Source organism: Grus americana, chromosome 1 (genome assembly GCF_028858705.1).
Source record: "Grus americana isolate bGruAme1 chromosome 1, bGruAme1.mat, whole genome shotgun sequence".
Classification (NCBI taxonomy): Eukaryota; Metazoa; Chordata; class Aves; order Gruiformes; family Gruidae; genus Grus; species Grus americana.
Window position 1 is genome coordinate 161,171,144 of NC_072852.1, and position 22,398 is coordinate 161,193,541.

At 39.0% G+C, this 22,398-nt stretch overlaps 1 protein-coding gene across 1 annotated transcript in view; it reads right to left on the bottom strand.

Annotated features, from left to right (window-relative positions):
• Nucleotides 1-504: 504 nt before the first annotated feature.
• The window catches only part of IPO5 (importin 5), a 46,867-nt gene continuing 24,973 nt past the window's right edge, over nt 505-22,398 (bottom strand). The window contains exons 11-26 of the mRNA XM_054840332.1: nt 20,810-20,934; nt 20,631-20,720; nt 20,368-20,541; nt 19,924-20,142; nt 18,592-18,675; nt 16,510-16,642; nt 16,290-16,411; nt 15,679-15,775; nt 15,000-15,172; nt 14,423-14,534; nt 13,759-13,814; nt 9,976-10,098; nt 9,141-9,360; nt 5,595-5,823; nt 3,879-4,020; nt 505-1,245 (exon numbers count right to left, since the gene is read on the bottom strand). Of these exons, the coding sequence (XP_054696307.1) occupies nt 1,159-1,245; nt 3,879-4,020; nt 5,595-5,823; nt 9,141-9,360; nt 9,976-10,098; nt 13,759-13,814; nt 14,423-14,534; nt 15,000-15,172; nt 15,679-15,775; nt 16,290-16,411; nt 16,510-16,642; nt 18,592-18,675; nt 19,924-20,142; nt 20,368-20,541; nt 20,631-20,720; nt 20,810-20,934 (2,186 nt within the window). The 3' untranslated portion in view covers nt 505-1,158. The remainder of the gene's footprint in view (nt 1,246-3,878; nt 4,021-5,594; nt 5,824-9,140; nt 9,361-9,975; nt 10,099-13,758; nt 13,815-14,422; nt 14,535-14,999; nt 15,173-15,678; nt 15,776-16,289; nt 16,412-16,509; nt 16,643-18,591; nt 18,676-19,923; nt 20,143-20,367; nt 20,542-20,630; nt 20,721-20,809; nt 20,935-22,398) is intronic.

Consider the following 22,398-nt stretch of genomic DNA (forward strand, 5'->3'; position numbering starts at 1 on the left):
CAAAAGCTTCACTCACCTCTGTTAGAAACCAGATACTCTATGCCTATGTTTGCTGGTAAATGATGTATTGCTCTGGCAGTACCAAAAAGACCTGAAAAGTTTTTTTGATTCCTTCAGGTCAGGCTATTAACTGGTTGTTTTAAACAAAAGACATGCTGCTACAACAGTATCGCTGGCTGCCACGTCACATTGCACATTCGCAGCTGGAACAGCACTACATTTTATAAGTTATGAAATGCAATTGCATCTGAACATGGAAAACATTTTTAAGTTAAGATACGCTAAGTTTACCGTCATAAAAGGAATGCCGTTGAGTTTCCATTCTGCACACTCAGGTGAAAAATTTGTTAAAAAGTCAAGAAACAAAAATGCATAAAATCTGTAATAGGCAACAATATACAAAGTTTCAAATATAAAATCATGACCTGTATAGTTTGTCACTTGCATCTTTTCACAAGAGGAAATGAAAAGAACCACACATCACTGAACTTCTACACAAGCTTCTTGTGTTTCAATGTCATTTATTGAGGAGTGAATGAGATACTGTCAGACATGCCAAAGAGACTTCACATTCAAGGGCTGGAAGCTGAACAGCTTTCCTCATTGAGTCACTGTACAAGTTGGTTTTGGGAATCGGAAAGTGCGATCAATGAGGTCTTCATGCTCGATGTTTGTCTTCAGTTTTTCATCTTTTGATCTACTAATTTGTTGGGCAGAAGGACACTTTCTACCCTACAAAGACTCACACTCCAATTAATACAATTAACACTAGATGTAGAGAAACGTTTATCTGTTATAACGTACATCTACTGCTGAATACAAGGTCTTAAAGCTGTTTCTTAATTCATTATGTCTAATGAGAAAATTCAACTTGTTTCCCTTTCACCATCGTATGGATGGCTTATACCGTTAGAAAAATACTCTTCAGTGCTATTGTAGGGTTTACAGGAAACTTCTTCCGTGTTGTGGGACAGAAACCGATTTAAACACCGTTCTGAAAGAATGCTTCTTCCTGCTGCCACTGCCTGTAGGTTGCAGAAGAATGGCCTACACGCACTACAGTTCTGGTTTTACTCAAAAAAGAAACAAAAGAAACCTAAACAATAGGGTAAACGTTTATTTGGAGTTAGTTTTCTTGCAGATGATAATTAAGGCCCTTCAAGCAGAGTTCAGGAGCTCCTGTATGGCTGCCTGTTGATCTGCATTGAGCTGTGATATGCATTCTGTCCACAGTCCTCCAGATGTCTAGAAAACAAATGAAAAGTTGTCTTTATGCAGTTTGACAAGCTTCTAAGGCACACGCTAAACTTCCATAGGTTAAGAAAGCTCAACATTCACCAGGCTTATTCCTGTGATACATATGCCAAAGAGAACAGACTGAAACTTTCAGTTATACGCAGTCCTATGTAGGTTCAACTACAGATGTTCTAAAATGCTCAACGGAGGCAAGCTCTGGTTAAACAGCACCAGTGTAATTGATTTGAAACTCCTGGGAACTCCCTATAACTAAGTGGGTCAAGTGACAATCGACTCTCTCAAGTTAATCACAGCCTAACCACGTGCTCCGTTTTGCTCTGAAGTTAAAAGATCAATGTTCAGGCAAAACTGAACCATGCCTAAATGCTAGAGTCTCTTTTGGGCACTGAAGCACCACTAACGCCTCCAGAGGAGGGGAGCACTGTGATTTCAGCATGACATGCTACACTACATGGGTACATGGAAAATTCTGCTGCTTACGCATGGCACTACTCTTTAGTGAAAGGAAAGGTAAATTACCTCCCAGAGAGAAGAGAATATACACAGCATCTGAGTAAACACAAACCCACACTTTCCTTCCCCTCAGTATATGTCACCTGTGTTACCACAGCCCTCGGCTGAGACTAGCTTTTAAAGTCACCATCAGTAGGGACTGGTTCTAATGGCACCAGAAAATGTTGAAAATTAAAAAAGGTTGGGAGTATTTATTCACTTATCAATAGAGGCTGGAAGCAACTGGAACCCTGCTTTCTTTAGGAGGACATTGACAGGAAAAAAAAAATTGCAGGTGACTGGCTGTAGGTCTTTAGATTGAGTATACTGATATCACAAAAAACAAAGTAAATTAAAAATAATTGTTTTCATTTGTATTTGGTATTCCACTCTATTACTATGCCCTTTTTTCTCACACTCTTAAAAAAACCCAACCCAAATAAAAATGGATTCACAGAATTTGAAAGAATTTGAAAACAAAGTCCTCCAGTTGAGGTTGGATTTTTTTTTTTAGTTTAAATAATATTAGGCATTTTAGACTCTCAATGTACTTTGCAGAATTAGATGTGCTCTTCTAGCAGTTCTGACACAGATTTAAATTGATACTCTACACTGAAACAGTGCTGGCCTGAGAATACCAAAGCATGAAGAAAAAAGTTGATGTTTAATTCCAACTATGACCATAATGTTACTCATGTCAGATGCTGGCAGTGGAACAGCTTACTGACATCATTAAATAAAAAAAGTCTTTCTCCTGGAAACTGGGAAGCAGCAGCAGGCAGACTGTTAGCAACTACATAGCCTTTGAAGTTCCTACCAAGGTATGAAACATTTACAGTGCTTTACTAGAGTCAAAGTATTATGCGTGAAGAGAGACAGAATTGGTAACAATTGGTAACAGTAAGCTCAAACTACATTTTTAAAAAGATTTTTTTCCCCACAGTCTGAAGATAAATCATTTAACCAATGCAAAAGTCTTTCCATCTTAATGTTCCTATCATTCCAACTTTGCTAGACACAACTCATCTATACATGTATGTGCCATTGTATTGTTAAAAACTATAATCAATTAACCTTGAGCATTTAAGGTACACTGAACAAATGTGTTAGCATACCTTAATATAATGTTCCACACCTAGACTTTAAGTATTAACAGCAAGGATTCCTATCTCTCAGCCAGAAAATAGAGCAGCCACTTATATCACTTTCACTTTGAAACTTTGCTTGTTTTCATTCTTTTTATGCCTTCAGAGTTTTAACAAGTAATTTTCTACCAGACATAACGGATCTCACAGGCTGATACACTCATGCAAGCGAATCCTTTACAAAATCAAGTATTCCTAAAATTCTTGGACCTGAGTTTTGCCAAAGCATGCCAGGTAGAATGGACAATAATGAGCAGCTACTGCTCCAAATCCTCTACACATTTCTATAAGCTCTGTGCTTGCCAGGCACACTACTTTCTATCATCAGGTGCTGCGGCTGTCAAGTACGTCCACTTGATAACATTTGGCCCCGGACCAGATCTGCCCTATGAGCACCATCACCTACAACACTGTAGAGAGGTGCAGCTTAAATACTTGGGCATCCTCATCACCCGGCACCGTAAGTACTCATTATGGCATAAAGGAAGCGAACATTTGCACTGGATTAAAGAGGGCAGCTGTAAATTACTTTTGGCTTGCACTCATTCTCTAGCAAAGATCCCAAGCCTCTGCAGTATTAGTAAGTCACCATAGGGTGCTGGGGACCCTTACAAATCCTGCAGTACAGTTTACTGATACAAAGATAGGTAGATTTCTCTCCAGATTTTAATTTCTGGCTCAGAAAAAAACCCAAACAAACCCACAAACACCTAATACTGGCTAGCATGTTAAGCCTCTAGCTGCATATAATTTTTTTTTAATTAATAAGCTTCTGAAGTTTATCAAGAGACAGACTTTATTCAAGTGCAAGCATTACGAAGTTTTATCATTAATGGTTCAAGGAATATCCAAGGATCTCCAAGATCACTGGTTGAAGCATTATGCTCTAAGGAGACAAGCCTCTCAAAACTGGTTTAACAGTTTGGTTACTTCTGAAAGTAGATTCTAAATGTTCCCTTTATATCTAAGCAAGCATTTATTTACCTGCACTTGGCGAACAACATTAGCCAACCGCTTGGTACATGGATCTTCGTGTTTAATAGCTTCATGAATTTCACCATCCGCAATTATACCAAATATTCTGGGAAGGTTGGAGTTGTTGGGACCGAGGACAACTGGGTTGTTGCTGTTACAATCAAAATACATATTACAAATAAATTCACGTTTAAGTAAAAAAAATTAATGCAAGCATTTTACATGTAAGTTGAGTGATTTTGAAATACCTTATTCTAAAGCTGCTTATTTACATCTAAGTTTCACTCAGCTGAATAAGTATGCATAGCTTTGTTGCCTGCAGACAGAATGTTCCCTCTCCTGTTAATATTTAAGCAGCTGATTCTTTAATCAGCCTACACTATCAGGAAGAAGTTCTGAACTTTACAGAACGGCTAAATTCCATGCAGATGGAACTGTAAATAGTGTGACAGAAATACCCAGCCTAGAAAGGCTCATTCCTCTCTCTCTCTCTCAGCGCTGCAAGGGGGAGGAGGTTGTGTTATTGGCGTCAGGAGCGCCAGTGACTTCAGCTCTCGGCAGCACTCTCACTGACACAGCAACTAAGCAGTTCTGCTCCCTCTTTCCCAGCCAAGTGTTGGAGTAGAGGAGTACTAGCAACCAGGGATCTGGGTGGAAAACGCGATCTACTTCCAGCCCTGCCACTCACCACTGCTGGAACGCAGAGGCTGCAAGTGTAGGACTGACAGAGCTCCAGAGAAGCACATAGCAAGGCTGAGCCACCTGCATGGAGCTGGGTACAAAAGCATGCCAGTACTGCAACTCCTGATTTCTATACACGTGTGTGTATGCATACATGTCAGTATTATCACGGGGTCTCTACACAACTGTATTATTATCAGTCTTGGGACCTCGGTTGCCACCACCCATTTTGAGACCTTGCCTTAATAAAGCACTAAGAGATACAAGGTTTTCACATAGTAGAAAAGACCGTAAGAAATCTAAGTTATTTCCTCTCTATTTTTCTACAAAGATACAATACAGTGTCAGCAATAACATGGCTACTACATAATTTTTCAGAAGCTGACATTCTTTCACTCAGTTATGAAGCGCAACTTGCACCCACGCTAGAAGAATTGTCTTTTTTTTTCCTCCATTGACCTATGGGAAGGAACACAAATCTAAAGAACAAGCTGTGGGACAAGATGCTTTCAATAATAACAGAATTATTATTACAAACTTATTAAGGGAGATAGCACTGTACCATGAATTTATCTGTATTACTTCTCTCCCTCACACTTCGTTTTGTTGATACTCAAGCTTGTGGAAAGCAAAAAGGTGCAAAGCTACTTTAAAAGGTTATGAAAACAAGGCTGCAAGGGCATGCATGCTGCTTTTAAGTAAAAAGACCTAATCAGTTATTAATGCTGATATGTAAGCAGAGTATCAAAAATTTTCCTGAAATTTTCTGTAGAAGTTCCCAGCTAATCCCAGTTTCCCATCACATACATATAAAGCAGCCAGGATTTTTTTCAAGCCATACAGACATTAGTTAGGATGAGAACACTGACTGTTTAAAAAACCCCAGCAAAAACATCATGGCAGGCTCAGTTCTGACAATCCAAATTATCTTCTCTAAAGCATATGCAGATTAACCTGGCAGTTTCTCCATTTTGGAAAATGAATGCAAGGAAAGAACCTGCAAACAGGCTTACTTCCTGCATTGACATCAAGACTTTGCCTTACCTCTCAATTAAGTCACACAGATAATTGAAAGTATGAACAGCTTCTTCTTTATCTTCATGAAGCGGAAGCCATGATAACCAATGTGGCAGGACTTCTTCAACATTTACACAGTCGGGCTTGAACTTCATTATCTTTCCTACAGCTGAAATGCAGTTCTCTGTTGCATTGACATTCTCTTTGGTTTTGGCATCTGGTGACTGAATGACTCTCACCAGCAATGGAAGGGCCTCTAATTGTTAAACAACACAAGAATTAAGTTTAACGCACAATCAAATTTTATTTTATTAACATCACAAATTCTACATAGGACTACTGCATGTATTAAAAATGGGATTGTTTTGTGGCCCAGGCACCAAAATCCAGTCATCCTAATGTCCCACTACTTCCAGGTTCTTCCCTGCTCAACAATCATCATCTGAAAACCATACAGATAAAGCTATGCAAGGAAACACAAGAAAACAGCTACCGCAAAAGTTTGGATTTGCTTTCTAAGTTTATAAAATTATTCCTGTGTCTGTCAATTGGAGTTATGCAATCTACAATATGCAAGACATTGTAATTTATAGTAAATATGTAGATAACAAGCATTATCTTTTTGATCTAACAGGTTCTATAAACAGGGAATGCTGAAAAGCACCGATACAGGTGACATTCACATTAATTTGGACTGTAGTGCATGTCTACAGTGTATGCCTGCTGGACATCTATTGCTTGTGCGCACATATATATAAATATATATGTGCGTACACATACACACCTCCCACCACTAAAAAGGTGCACTCTGAGAAGCTCATAGGAGTAATCTCATCTGGTGAAGCCACTTGGCATGGCTTAGGTCATAAAAATCAAAAATGCCAATTTTCTTGTTAGGTTAAGAGCAATTATATTTTTTTAAATAGTCATGTGGGTAACCACATCCACACTTCTAGATGAACATTAATGTCACATTTTTAGTTAGTAGCATCCATGCAGACTTCAGAGCAATCCACATGCAGGCAGGAACAATTGTCCTTGTGTTCTGCTAAAAATAAAACGCTAAAGCTGTGAAATTATCAGCACAGAAAACAGGTTGTGGAATTGTGCAGAAAGCACACTTCAAAATAACTCCAATTGCTGAGGAAGAGTGAGATCTCACATTACTTCATTTTGATAAGTATCAGCTTTGCAGTTAAGGAATACACAGTGACACTTGCTATATTAACTTCACTGAGTTAGATTTTTTAAGAATTTAGCAGCTATGGAAAAATATGATTAACCCTAAGCTAGATGAGGATACTTTTATGAGGCTGATAAACGTTGGTGGTCAGACCCACTAGTCTGTGTACTGAATGCAGGATAATGACGCTGGACTTCTCTGCAAAGCAGAATTTGTTTCATAGAAGTCTACAGTGTCCGGGCAAACTGAGTCTGTATTTTATACCTCAGGTTTTTCTGCCAGCTGAAGCTAAATCTCATCTGTGTCTCCTCATAGCCCTTAATGCTAACAGATGACTCTGTAGGTATGTGTGTCCCTGCAGCCGTAAGATTAGGAGGGCATCAAAATGAATCAGCATAGTCTCCTCCCTACAGCTTAGCAGACAAGTTGTCTTCTGGTCTAGAAAACAGATCTATTCTCATAGACATGTTGTGGTAGATAATCCCTAAAAAACCCTTTTAACTATAAAAGGCCATCTTCTATAATAATAGGGTTTTTTCCCAAGGACTGACTGCTCTGACATCTCGTATTGCCAATAGTTGAGGCCACTGATACAACTTCGGAAGAAACACATGCAGTTGATTAATACAATATTCACCGAGAATAGCTGCTTATATCCTTCCACCAACTTAAGAAATAGAAGCAAGGTTGACAGTCACATAAATTGTAAACTTGAAACCTCATTTAGAAAGTTACTGGATTTATTGTAGTTTTGCCTTCAATCTTATTTCTTTGCTCTTTACTAACTCTATTTTTAATTCTCTTTACTTCATCAGAACACAGCTCTTGTGCCATTTACTAGTTCTCCCTATATTCCTGTATTTTTTCAACTGACTGCCAAAAATGCTCATGTTAATACATCTGCTTTTTCTGAATAGTCTCGGGTCTTTACATACTGCCACAAACTTGCAATAGAACAATATGCCAGTGCTATATATTAATCAGTAAAGAAATTCAATTATAAATAAAAGCTCACAAACATTGTGTTTTCAGAGAAGATAGTAAAACCTATGGGGTAAAAAAGCATCTCATGTCATGGATTTACTTTGTTTCTAATCACAGCACATCATCTATTACAATAAATCACAAAGTTCTTTCATGTACACACAGAAGACTTTAAAATACATCCAGCTAAAGGAGAAGTCTGGGTTTAATCAAGGATTATTTGTCCAAATACAAAGAAAATGATCAAAGTTGTTACAAAGTTTAAGTGGGCCACGGTAAAGTCTAATGAATGAAAAAGAAAATTAAACTTCAATAGATACTAAAAACTCCCCAGACTCCAAAATCAGGACTGTCTTGACCTCAGCCTTTACTCCTCTAGTCTGAGGAGACCTACAAGACATAAAAACCTTATGGAAAAGTTCACCAAAACCAAGAACCTTTTAGGAAGTATTTTTCTAGACAATTTTAAATTTTAATGTTTCACTGCAAGGTTTCCGTCCCTGGTTTGTTTGGGTTTTTTGTTTGGTTGGTTGGGTTTTTTTTAAAGACATACACCTCATTTTGATTGTCACCATGTGACAGTTATATTTGCATTAACAGTGAAAATTATGTCTATTGATGTAGGTAAGACGTGTGTTAAAGCTCTAATTTATCCCTATCACATGATTTTCTTAAATCATTTAATTCACCTTTCATTTAAGATTCATGTGACATACATACTTGGAACAGCTGACTAAGTATTTTCTTTAAAAAGGAAAAAAACAACCACTCTGATAAAAGATGCTATTTAGTGTGCAAAATTAACGTTGACTGGTAAGATGGCCAGCAGACAATAATTTCTTTAAATTCAGGATGAATTTGAAGTTTTACGAGACGTTCAGAAAGAAAGCAAAGTGTTTCTGACAGGCATTATCATACCCATTTCATTTCTTAGTCACAGAAATCAGGCTCCTCCTTTTTATATTACAGGAAAGCAGAGTGCCACAGTAGTTGTATTCTAGGCTACTCCTTGATAGAGGTCACTTGTATAATTTTTCCTGACACCTAAAGGGTTTTGCATTAATATGTAACCACATTAGTCTTAATAAAAAGCAACTATGAGACAGGTGTGTACCAGAAAGCTATTTTTTATGAAATGAACATTTGCATGTCACATCATATTTTTTTTAAAATCAAGTTTGCTAAGCAGCAAGTGCTGCCACAGAAATGCTACTAAGCAGAACACCACTAAAAGCCCAAGGAATTTGGGTACTTCACTCATCATCATCCGTCTGCCACACAGGTTATACTGGCAATCTGTTTCACTGCCAAAGGGAAAAGGCCTCATTAACCAAAAGGCAAGCAATTTTTAATACCTCCCCTCCAAATTACACATTCAAATGGTTTTATCAGATGCACGTACGTACCTGTGCAAAAAGGACGATAGCTGTCCCCACCAAATTGTGCCATAACTCCAACGCCGTAGGCGGCTGCTTGCCTGACCTCTGGGCTGTTGTCACATACCGACTGTAGCATTGGCCTCAGGAAGTACTCGGCGTACTTGAACGAGGAAGGGCTGCAGTGCTCTACAATATCGTCAAAAATGCAGAGCCCCCACTGCCTGTCTGGCCATGGCCTATGTGGACACTGCATCAAAACCAGGTAATGTTTAAGCCACCTTAAATTTGGTAATTGTTTTACAGTCAATGATTATATCAACAGCACAATCATAGCAACAGTGGTCTAGTAGTTTTGTTAAAATCTGCCTGGATCAAATTTAATCCTACAAACCCATGATTTTCTGTAGTGATACTTGCAGCAATACCATAAACAAAACAGAATCCAGGTGAATACCTGAGCTAATTAAAAGAATAATGATTTTAGGCTAAATCCTTTACCTCTATTTCACACTCCATTACCTATTTCAGTCTCAATTTTCCCCACTTGTCTGCAACACTTTTTTGGCCCTCCTCTTAAAATCCGTTTTAGAGAGTGTCAGACACTCACGGGCAAATTAAACTTCTCAAAATAGTTTGTGTCAATGATCCCGGGTCTTGCAACACAGAAATTAGAAGTAGCACAGCAGTGCAACTGTTCAAAAAACATAGGGTAACAACTTCATACTTGATCCGGAATAAACCTTCAACTCTATTTTGTAAAACAATAATTACTACATTCTATTTGCTAAGTTGTCTAAGGTCTATTAACACATCACAAAAAAAAAAAAATCAAAGTCAAATTAAAAGAAAGCAAAGTACTTACAATTAGGTTGACAATTAGTGGAAGTAGCCTTTCAAACCACGGCAGTACCTTCTCCTTGTAACTGCTGAATATTGAGTGCAAAATGTCCGATACTTTAGTCAAAATATAAACGTCACTGTCATCCTGATAGGAAGAGGATACAATTCACATGAAGACAAATGATCTTTAAAATACTGGAAGTCACATGAAATGCTAAGGTCTCTAAAGTAACGGAATAAAGTAGTTTGATGATTTGGTTTAAAACAAATCTTTTAGAGTCCACTATTTTTCAACTCTTGGTCTAATCACAGAATCATGGAATGGTTTGGGTTGGAAGGGACCTCAAAGACCATCTAGTTCCAACCCCCCTGCCATGGGCAGGGACACCCTCCACTAGACCATGTTGCCCAAAGCCCCATCCAACCTGGCCTTGAACACTGCCAGGGAGGGGGCATCCACAGCTTCTCTGGGCAACCTGTTCCAATGCCTCACCACCCTCACAGGGAAGAACTTCTTCCTTATGTTCAATCTAAACCTACCCTTTTTTAGTTTAAAACTGTTGCCCCTTGTCCTGTCACTACAGGCTCTCTCCATCTTTCATGTAAGCCCTCATTATATACTCAAAGGCTACAATGAAGTCTCCCCGGAGCCTTCTCTTCTCCAGGCTGAACAACCCCAGCACTCTCAGCCGGTCCTCACAGGAGAGGTGCTCCAGCCCTCTGATCAGCTTCGTGGCCCTCCTCTGGACTCGCTCCAACAGCTCCATGTCTCTCCTGTACTGGGGTCCCCAGAGCTGGACGCAGTACTCCAGGTGGGGTCTCACCAGAGCGGAGTAGAGGGGCAGGATCACCTCCCTCGACCTGCTGGTCACACTTCTTTTGATGCAGCCCAGGACACAGTTGGCTTTCTGGGCTGCAAGCGCACACTGCTGGCTCATGTTGAGCTTATCCACCAACACCCCCAAGTCCTTCTCCTCAGGGCTGCTCTCAATCCATTCCTCACCCAGCCTATAGTCGTGCTTGGGATTGCGCCGACCCACGTGCAGGACCTTGCACTTGGCCCTGTTGAACTTCATGAGGTTCTCGCGGGCCCACCTCTCAAGCCTGTCAAGGTCCCTTCCCTCCAGTGGGTTGACCACACCACACAGCTTGGTGTCATCGGCAAACTTGCTGAGGGTGCACTCAATCCCACTGTCCATGTTGTTAATACAGATATTGAACAGTACTGGTCCTAGTACAGACGCCAGATGGACATCCCTTGCTACTGATCTCCATTTGGATGTTGAGCCACTGAATGCAACTCTTTGGACACGGCCATCCAGCCAATTCCTTATCCAACAAATAGTCCACCCATCAAAGCCATAACTCTTCGATTTAGTGACAAGGATGTTGGGTGGGACAGTGTCAAAGGCCTTACAGAAGTCAAGATAGATGACATCAATCACTCTTCCTAATCCACCAATGCAGTCACTCCATCACAGAAGCCACCATGTTAGTTGGGTATGATTTGCCCTCTGTGAAGCCATGTCAGCTTGCCGTGACATAGCTTCCAGGCAGAGCTTCCATGGTCTTACCAGGCACAGAGTGAGACTGACTGGTTGGTAGTTCCCAGGGTCCTCCTTTTTACTCTTCTTAAAAATGTATGTCGATTGCTAGTACTCAGTTGCCTAGGACTTGAAGGTTTGTTTCAGGTACAGAAAAAATTTAATCAAGACAAACACTGTCTTGTGCAAATTTACTGCTTCAACAGATTTCCTTTACAGAAGACAGAAGGCCTTTTTCCTCTTCTGTACCTTACAGATACTTTAACAAGCTTTTATTGAAAAGTAAATGGATAACTGACTTTGTGACAGAAGACTGTGGCAAAAATATAAGGAATATTAATCCTCTCTTCTTATCACTTAACTCCATTTTTCACCAAGCTGGTGAAGTAAAGATCCTTGGCTCAGATTCAGCTATCAATTCATGTTATATCTGCAAGTGAGGATTGTTCCCTGGACACACTTGTGTTGGGAAAACCCTTTAACTTTGCTTTAAAGCAAATTCTCTTGTACTCAGTACGGTTCCTTTTATCAGTTCATACTTAACAGACAGGGAAAACAGAATACAGCTAGTTTCTGGTCCCTAGTGAGAAACTAATAAGTATTTCTCATGCAACAGGCAGCTTCCCACAACTGGATATTTAAGCCATTCCTGGTTAGTCAACTTCTGCATTGTCAACGCATCATTAAAGCGGTAACTCTGGACCATAGGCACAAATGAAAACAGAGGTAGAGAACTGCTGCAGCACACCACCATGTCCACCTGGCCTGGTATTGCCTGTTTACTAACAGCAGATGCTCAGAGGGAGAGCGTAACACTTGCTTAGTGTATGCCTTCTCCCTCTATCAAATCAGCAGTTAAGTTATTGCCTAAGCTAGGGCTGTATCTGGATATCTTACTGAAACTACTGTTTGAATATCTTTCATGACTTCTGTAACTATATTTCTGCTGCCTTGAGGTAAGAGCTACATAAACGTATTCTGGGACCAAAGGTGTCTATCCAAATGTTACTCATTACCATAAGTTAATTCTGTCCATATGGCAAGTGACATTCCGGTCCCACTCCTACTTTCAGCATAACGCAGACAAGACTTCCTTGCAGTCTTTAAAAAAATCAGCAACATCAAATATAAATTAAAGCATTTATAAAAATGCCTTTCAACTCTGTTGCAGAGCATGGATTCAGCTTTTCTGAAACTGCTGCTTGCTAGCATTTTCTCTCATGATCAGCACAGAGTTGACACATAAGGAAAAAAGATAACGAAGCACCTAACTCACTGTCTACAAGAATGAACAGTAAACATCACAAGTAAGAAAAGGTGAAAAATCAGGAAAGGCTCTTAGCTCAGAACTTGAGTTCTGTTATGTTTTGATCCCAAGCAGTACGTAGGTGCCAAAAGTCTATCCTTTTGAATGCTGACCTAATGTTCCCAAAGGAAAGGGGCTCAAGAACTGCACTGTTATTTACATATGGGTGCATGATCTGTTATATTCTGGAGTCTGCACACAGGTTAAACTCATGTAAACAAGCTTCACAATTCAACTTCACAAGCTTCACACCTGCATTGTTTGGCAAAAAAAATCCCTAGTTCTTAAATTTACTGAGTATGTTATAAGCAGCAGTGACTTATTATTCTTTATTACTCTCTCCATACCAATAAAGATTTAACAGAACTATTGTATCAGTCACCTCCAATCTACTAAGTCAGTTCGGTATCTTGTGGATAAGCAGTCACATTGGTATTCTCTCATAAGCAAACACATTATGCCAGCTTTTCATCCTGCTGTCTTCCTCTGATACTTTTTTAAGTCTATTCTTTTTGAGACAGGCTTCTGACCTGACACGTCAGAGGTCTAGGTATCAGAGGTATGCTCAAGGTTAAGAGCTGCCTAGGTCATAAGGCACAAAGGAAAAGCAAGTCATCAGGGCTAGGCCTTAGATTGTCACTTACGCAGCACTTGACAGCAGACTATTTAAAGTCATCTAAGAATTTTTTGAGAGGATGAAGAAAATGAAGAGCTATATCCTGAACTTCTTCCTTCAGCATACTGGGCAAGGAAACCCTTCCTATTTTCTAATTCACGCACATAGTGTGATCCATTTCTTAGTGGAAGTTTTGAAGGAATATAGTAACAGAACATTCTTCCAGGAAGAAATAATCCTGAGAATATACTATGCTTTAACTAAGCAGCATAGCATATCCACGTAACTTATTTCCATCCTGGTGCTTTATGAATGGAAAAATTCCCCAAACCAACTTACTTCATCTTGTAATGACTCTTCAACTTGTTCATCATAGTCTTCATCTTGTCTTTTCACTACATTAAAAAACAAATATTAAACCATTACATTTCTACAAGTGCATAAGAAGCCCATGAAAGGGAAAAAATTATGCAGAAACAAATTTAAAAACCAGGGAACAGTAGCTGAAGATGCAACAGGAATTTTCTGTCTTTAAGAAGCTTCAAAGAGCTTTCACAGAAAAACAAGAAGTATAATGAGACAGCTCAGTTTAAGAATGTGTAAAAGTGCATAAAATAGAAACACACCAGCTTGTCCACAAGGACAAGAAAAATGCATAGAAATAAGAAACTACCATTGCTTTGAGAAAACTGCAGGGACTTCAGACGAAAAAAAAAACACCACAGAAATGACAACAACGTAGACATGTGCACTGTCTTCAAGTAAATCTGTCCGTCAACTTTTGACTAAACTAAAGTATTTCTGCAAGTGATGCCATCTTCATCCTCCCAGAGCTTACAAATATAACTCATGGATTCTGTTGTTACAAAGCCCAATTACCTTACATAAATATGCAAATTAAAGAAATCTGAACTAAGGGGTTTTTTGTGTTCAGAAATTATTACGAATTCTGCTTTAAAGAACAGCCATTATCACACATTAACAGGAATTTGTGTTAACTTACCCTGTCTTAATTCTTGATTTTTAAAGTGCTCTTCTAGTTTTCCTTTCAATATTCCTCCAAGTTCTTCAAAGTGTTCGTTGTTAAGGCATCCATCTCCCATTACCTCAATGCACTAGTGAAATAAAATTATCAGGTTTTCACCTTGAAGTTACATAAGCGGTCTCAATGAAATCTAAGCACACAGAGAATATTAATACATGCTCTGCTTTAAGTGATCACTAGCAGAAATAATACTAATAGAACATTGATACTGTAAGCAATGCTCAATTTATACAAGTAAGGCTCAATTTATACAAGATGTACCACTGTACATCTCATGCACATAACTTCAGTGGTCTGCAGTTAAAATGAACAAATCTCAATTATTTTAGGTAAATATTTTGATATTTTGGTTCTTACAAAAAAGGTACAGCTAAGTCTTTCAATCAGCTACAAGAATGTTTATAGTCAAACCAAAATTCATGTAGAGGAACCCTTGCATTTCTTCCAGCCATTTAAATGAACATCAAATGCGTGTCCTTTCTTACTGTAAAAACCCACGAACAGTAACGCCACAAAATGTGTAAGCAATAGTTACCTTCGCAAAAGAATGCATTATTTCTGAGAGAACATCTGAATCTGGTTCTGTCCCAATGGCTTTGATGAGCGCATCACACATGAAGTGCCACATCTGTGTGAGGTACTCTGGCCCACGAACTCTAGCACATTCAAGAAGGAGGGGCATCGACTCTGCTGCTGCCACTCGAACACGTTGCATTATTAAGGAAATAAAACAATCAAGGCCAACATAAAGTGCTTCAAATTTAAGCACCCATTGTGATAATGAAGTTCTTAGCTTTCTACCTGAAATTCATTTTTTTATTACAGTCCAGTGCATTTGATTTCTTAATTAGATACAGATTAAGATCATAGGAAAATTAAACTGTTTGCTATTTAAAAGTTGTTTCAAGCCTGTTTCAGGCCATGACAGAAAAGCTATTCAAGTTCTCTTTCACTTTGCTGGCACAAACATCACTTTCTCTACAGTTTGCTTTTAACATTATAGACATGCTTATTTAAAAAGAAACTAGGGGAAAAAGTAGGATACATTGCCTAAAATAGTGTGTAAAACAACGTTCGCAGAAACAATTTCTGCTATAAAGCAACAGAATATTTTAACACTAACACTTTCAATTCATTTAGGAAAACAGTAAGCATGACTTCGATTCTTCCAAACTAAGTTTCGATTTTCACAGTAGAATTCATTAATAGGATATCATCATGGAAATAGAACTTCAACAAGGGAACCATCAGCTTTACTACTTGCTCTGTGTACTCCACGAATCCTTCTTTTAGCTCTTTTGCATAGCAAACCTGAAACACAAAGCAAGTTCCACCTTTAAGGGAAAATACCGTTACTAATATTTTTAAACTGTTTAACAGTAAGAAAGATTGTAAAAGTTTGAGGTTCTGTAATTTATTAAACCCCCCATTTACCTACTCCCCACCATTGTGGTATTTTAAGAAACCCTGACAGCAGCATGAGTTCTCACTCTTAGTGCATGTGTGTTTTTTTAAACCAATTGTTTCAGAAACATCATTTTTTGCAAAAAGGAACTACTCTATCATCACCAATTCCTTAAAAGTTATGCTACCAAAGGAAAACTATCTGTTCATCCTAAAAATTGAAGCTCCAAACTAAAGAAACTATTTTTGATCAGGTAAACCACACAAAAAGTGTCTGAAATCCAAACTTAACACTATCACCTAAAGAAAAGCAGAACTATTTCATTTGATACTATAAAGAATATTTTTATTCCAGATTTTGGCCACAGACTCAATTGTCCACCAATACACAGATCACCAAAACTGTCCTGTTACTACTCACCAGCATCTGGCATGCAGTTGCTTTTTCTTCAAGGCCTGCAGTTTTAATTCCAAAACTTTGCTGATCTCCTAGGTTTACAAATTCCCAACCATCATCATCACTCATATTCTCCATATCTTGTGCTGTTATACAGAGGAGGGGGAAAAAAAAAGAATCTGAAAATGCTACAAAGTAACTTATTTCAGTATTTTTTTCAAGCAAAACATTATCTTAAACCTACTGTCTAAAAGAGCTACTTCAGGTTTAATGGATGCAGTCTTCATTAAAGGTCCCATGACAACCGGAAGGTACTGCTGAAATTCCTTTCCAAGAATTTTACACATTCTGGCCCATGCTGAGATCATGTAAGAAATCTATAAAAGAGAGTAAGAGTTGGAATTTTCATGTCTCACATTTTATTTTAATGCATACTTAAAAGGAAAGCATAAAGGAAGAACATTATACAATAGGGCTTTTTAAAAGAATTTGTCAGCAGCACACAAAACTCATTTCAAAGACAAGAACTCATCCAATATGCAATTCATATAAAAAACCCTCAACTTCAAAAGACCCTGTACTGGGTTTGTGTGGCAAGGTTTTGAGGGGGTGGGGGGGCCTATAGGGGTGGCTTCTGTGAGAAGCTGTAGAAGCTTCCCCCATGTCCAACAGAGCCAATGCCAGCTGGCTCCAAGAGGGACCCAGCACTGGCCAAGGCCAAGCCAATCAGCCATGGTGGTAGCGCCTCTGGGGTAACATTGTTAAGGAGGGGGGAAAAAACTTGCTGTGCAACAGCAATTGCAGCTGGCGAGAGGAGTGAGAAGATGTAAGAAACTCTGCAGACACCCAGGTCAGTGCAGAAGGAGGGGGAGGAGGTGCTCCAGGCACCAGAGCAGGGATTTCCCCTGCAGCCTGTGGAGAAGACCATGGTGAGGCAGGCTGTCCCCCTGCAGCCCATGGAGGATGATGGGGAGCAGAGATTACACCTGCAGCCCATGGAGGACCCCACACCAGAGCAGGTGGATGCCCCCAAAGCAGGCTGTGGGAAGCCTGTGCTGGAGCAAGCTCCCGGCAGGACCTGTGGCCCCATGGAGAGGAGTCCACGCCGGAGCAGGTTTGCTGGGAGGACTTGTGACCCCGTGGGGGACCCACGCTGGAGCAGTCTGTTCCTGAAGGTCTGAACCCTGTGGGAGAGACCCACGCTGGAGCAGTTGGTGAAGAACTGCACCCCGTGGGAAGGACTCACGTTGGAGAAGTTGGTGGAGGACTGTCTCCCGTGGGAGGGACCCCATGCTGGAGCAGGGGCAGAGTATGAGGAGTCCTCCCCCTGAGGAGGAAGGAGCAGCAGAGACAACGTGTGATGAACTGACCACAACCCCCATTCCCCGTCCCCCTGTGCTGCTGGGGGGAGGAGGGTGAGAAATGGGGATTGAAGTTGAGCCTGGGAAGAAGGGAGGGGTGGGGGGAGGTGTTTTAAGATTGCTTTCTTATTATTCTACTCTGATTTTGATTGGTAATAAATTAATTTCCCCGAGTCAAGTCTATTTTGCTTGTGATGATAATTGGTGAATGATCTCTCCCTGTTCTTATCTCAACCCATGAGCCTTTCGTTATATTTTCTCTCCCCTGCCCAGCTGAGGAGAGGAGTGACAGCGGCTTTGGGGGGCACCTGGCCTCCAGCCAGGGTCAACCCACCACCGACCTGTCACAAGTCTTTATGTGCAAGAACAGTGACAGTAACTCTGATCGAAATTGCTATACATGTAAAAATGTGACAGTATAAGATGTTCTTGTAATGCAATCATGACTGTCTTGAAAAGTAAATTTCTTTCTGAAATTAATAATTTCCTGAATTTAAAATGATCCTACTGAGCAACATTCCTGAAAATAGCAAATACAGAAAGACAGACAGAGCAGTACTGTGTTTTCAGAGGAGTATTTGTTTTCAGATGCAAAAGTCAAAATAGCTCTCCACTCATTAGAACAGCTGTCTAACAAGTCTCATTGAACTATTTATAAGAAGGTGACAGCAAGGGAATAGGTCATACAATGCTAAACAAAGTAGTTACGAGTAGACAAGGAATGATTACCCACATGCTAAAATTTCTTCAGCAAATATAGGTCCTGGAAGTCCCATTTCCTAAATACAGTTCTGTGAAAGACTATAAGGCCATCTTAGGGCAATCAATCTCAATTTTTATAAGACATGTTGAACAATTAGTCTGAAGGTGCAATTACATGGAGGGGGAGAAACGTCAGATGTCCAAAGAACATTTTTAATACTAACCCATGAGCTACGCTCTATAAAGAGACAGTTTTAATGTACCTGTGGATCATCATCTTCTAGATCACTGAAGTCTGTTTGTGTCTTCAATAATAGCTGCATTACATCCGATGCATCCTGCATAAACTAGATATAGGAAGCAACTATGTTTTTAAAGGCAAATTAAAAGGTACATTTCTGAGACTTAACACCAATCAATTTAAATGAGCATTTATGTCCAACGCACTATCAAGACACAAGCTAAAGCTGGAAATAGGCTGAAATGGGGATGGAAGCAAAAACACAAGTTCTTTTTCTGGAAGTATCACCAAATCATTCGTGTCTTAAGCTTCACTGTGCCTCTATTCATATACTTGAAAGCAGAGGACTATTGAAATGAAACATGTCATAAATAAATACTAATACTCACAAAACATAATCTGACAACTCTAACTTCTCCAGACACCCTCATTATTTTGACTCCTTTATGGAACTGGGATAAAAGCTGACAGCATGAGCTACTTACTCATGCACTAGTAATATTTTAGGTTATCAAATGGGACATCAGATGTCCCAATGATGTCACGCCTATCCTCTTTTCAATCCCCATGTTCCCAGTAGTCCTCCAAGAATAATTTATTAAACTTTAGTTATGTTTAAAATCCATTTAGAATTTCGTTGCATGAATGGTAAGTTTACTGGTAGTCCTTCTAAGTCAAAGGAAAAGGCTGGTAATTTGGGGGCTACTAATATTTTCGTACTGTGTACCTCACATTATTTTACTTCAAAGCGTGATTTTCTGTTTTCTTCACTCAATAAAATGAAAAACTAAAAAACGTAATGCAAAGTTGCTATGAGAACATCACTTCGACTCTAGTCCTTCACTGTTGTTTCTTTATACTTTTACAGAGACACATTTTAACCAACTTAACATCAAGAAAAACCCCCTGCTAAATCATCAAGCCTCATGACAAACAAGTACCTCAAGTTCTATTATGAGCACATTTAAACTTTTTCAGGTATCCACATTCAAAAAACAGTGCTAAGTTTCCTTTTAGCTACATACATTTTACCTGCCATTCTGAAACTGCCTAAATGAGATGCTACAGTATTTCTCTTCAGGCAAAAAAGCCCCCAAAAAAGAAAAAACTGTGCTTTCAACATTATCCAATATGATAAGAATAACTTAAGCTGTAATATTTTCTTAATATTCTATCCTGAATTTGTGAATCTAATCAGCAAGACAGCTACCTCAGAAATAAAAACATGAAGACAAACAGAAATCAGCAACATAGCTATATGTTTAAGTGAATATATATTAATTCAGTGTTAACATAGCAGAAAACAAAGGTGCTTTAAAACACATTTAGACCATTAGATAAGATCTAAGCTTACCTTTTCTTTACCAACAGCAAGACCAATTAGGCTGATACATTCAATCGTCTTTCCTCGTAGAAGTCTTAATTCTTTCTGAACAGCATTCTCAACAATGTGTTTTAAAGAGGGCATAAATAAGTCATAGTAGGGAACAAACTTCTCCTCTGCTGTATCTGCAACTGATGCAATTGAAGTCACAACTTGCTCCAAAACTAGCTTAGTGCCTTTCTGTATCAACTTGGAAAGAGAAAGAATAAAGCATTATATTTCTAAAGTACATATTATACTTAAAAGCATTCCAAATCTAAAAAACTCTCTTGTATGTAACCTAATTCCTGTCAGTTTGTAACAACATCAATAGATATATCTACTGGCTTAGTTCATACATATTAGTTCAGCTAAATTTATTCTGCGCCTGCGACAGATCACCCTCCATGAAGCAATTTGTTCAGTACATTATACCTCTTGTAATTTTATCACCATAGTGGAATGAAGGTGCTTCACTAGATTATCCAAATATGGGATAAGCAGTGACTTGGGACAATCTTCAGTGAAGTTTATGAGTGCTGCAGCTGCATGGGCTTGAACACGCTGGTTGCCTTGATCCTCCATGGTTTGCAGAAGAGCTGCTATCACCTGAAACAGAAGTGTTTATTCAGAAAAACAAGTTTCCAAAAGAGGCACAGCTTTACCACTTTTTTTTCTTTTACTATTCTACTACTTGCCTTCTCATGAAATTTCTTTTGAAAACCAGGTGCGAAGTCAGTTGCCATCTGTCCAATAGCATTACAAGCAGCGTATCTTACTCTTGGATGCTGAAAAAGTATTTCCCTCAAATAGTTAACAAGTAGTCATGAGAGCAGAAATGAAAACATTTTGAAGTAATTAATTGAATTAGACTCACAGGATCCTGAAGGAATAGCAAAACAAAATTAACTATCTCATTTAAAATTCCCTCCATCTGTTGGTGGCAACCTTCTCCAATGGCTGAGAGTGCCATCAAGCCAGCATGCCTGTATTTCCAGTCCGCTACAGATGAGTAAAAAGAAAATAAATATATATTATTCATTTTGGAAACTACAAAGCACCACAGACAAATCACCTTTTTTAGGGGGATGGGACAGGAGGAGGAAGAGTAGGAAAGGGAAAGGAAATTGATGCATCTATTTGATTTATTAAATACTTTTCACTTTTCCTCATACTCAAATTTTTGTACATCTCTGGAATTATGTATCTAATCCAGGCCAATTCCAGACCTAGAAAAAAGAATTCTAAACTGCTGATACAAGTATGGACATGGTACTAAAACCTGGAACTGCATTTTCATTAAATAAGCTAATCTGGGAAACATCAAGACAGTATTTCTTTTTCCCTCACCGCCACCTCATTTAATTTTTAAAATTATATCAAAACAGCCTATACCTTCCTCTAAGTCAGGAAGGGAAAAAGGTCTATAGCGAACCAAACAATACCTAAATTTAAAACAAGTAAATAATCAGAACTAAACTTTTCAGCAGTCTCCCCAAGACTGTTTAAGAACAGTAACATTCCATTTAGGGATGTAAAGCCTTCCCTCTCTCCAAGTCCTATTAGCCTGTTCTCAGGCTAGTGGGTACTGCTGAAATGGATCTTTCACATCCTCTTTCTTTAGGCCAGGGAAACATATGAGAATTTCTTACTTATTTATTTTTACAAAATCTTTCTCTGTGCAAGAAACCATGGGGATAACTGAAAAGAAAACCAGAAGAACAAACAGGTTTATCAAACAACCTGTGGGAAAGGCATAGAACAGAACTTCTTTCCCAAAATAACGCAAGATTTCATTATCGCTGGTAACGTATTAAATTCCTGGAATAGAGAATACCACAGTTCAGAGCATTGGAATCCTGACACTTAAGCTTCTGTTTGATCAAGATGAGATAAAATATCATCTTGACAGAAGGTACAGTGAAGAAGCAGTTTATTTTGTTGCTATTTAAGTTCATTGGATGCTCCTAGTTAAGCCTGCACCTCTTGTTACTCTCACTGTATTACTATTAGCATGCACTCCAGACCTGAAATTAATGATACTGCAAAATGAAATGCAATCATGTTTGGACTATCTGGCTACCCAATTCAAATAGAAATTAAAATTTCAATAAATAATTTCAATAAATATTTGTGAGAAAAGCAGTGAGGATAGGAGAAGGAAAAGTTTGATTTCCGAGAGTATCAATGATGTTTTAATCTAAATGTCTTCATCTTTCCCACCAACTCCCCACCAGTGAAAGCCTCTGAATCAAACAATATCTATTGATTTCCCTTTTCCAAGGAGTACTAATGGTTATGGAAAGCTCTGACCCAGCAGAAAGCAAGCATCAGGCACCACTGCATGACTTCTCCCCTTCACAGCAGTCAGGTCTTACAGCCACTAAACTCCACACCTTTCTGTGGACACTACAAAACCAGGTGTTTGGTAGCCTTGAGCTATTAACATGGGAAGAGTCAGGTTAA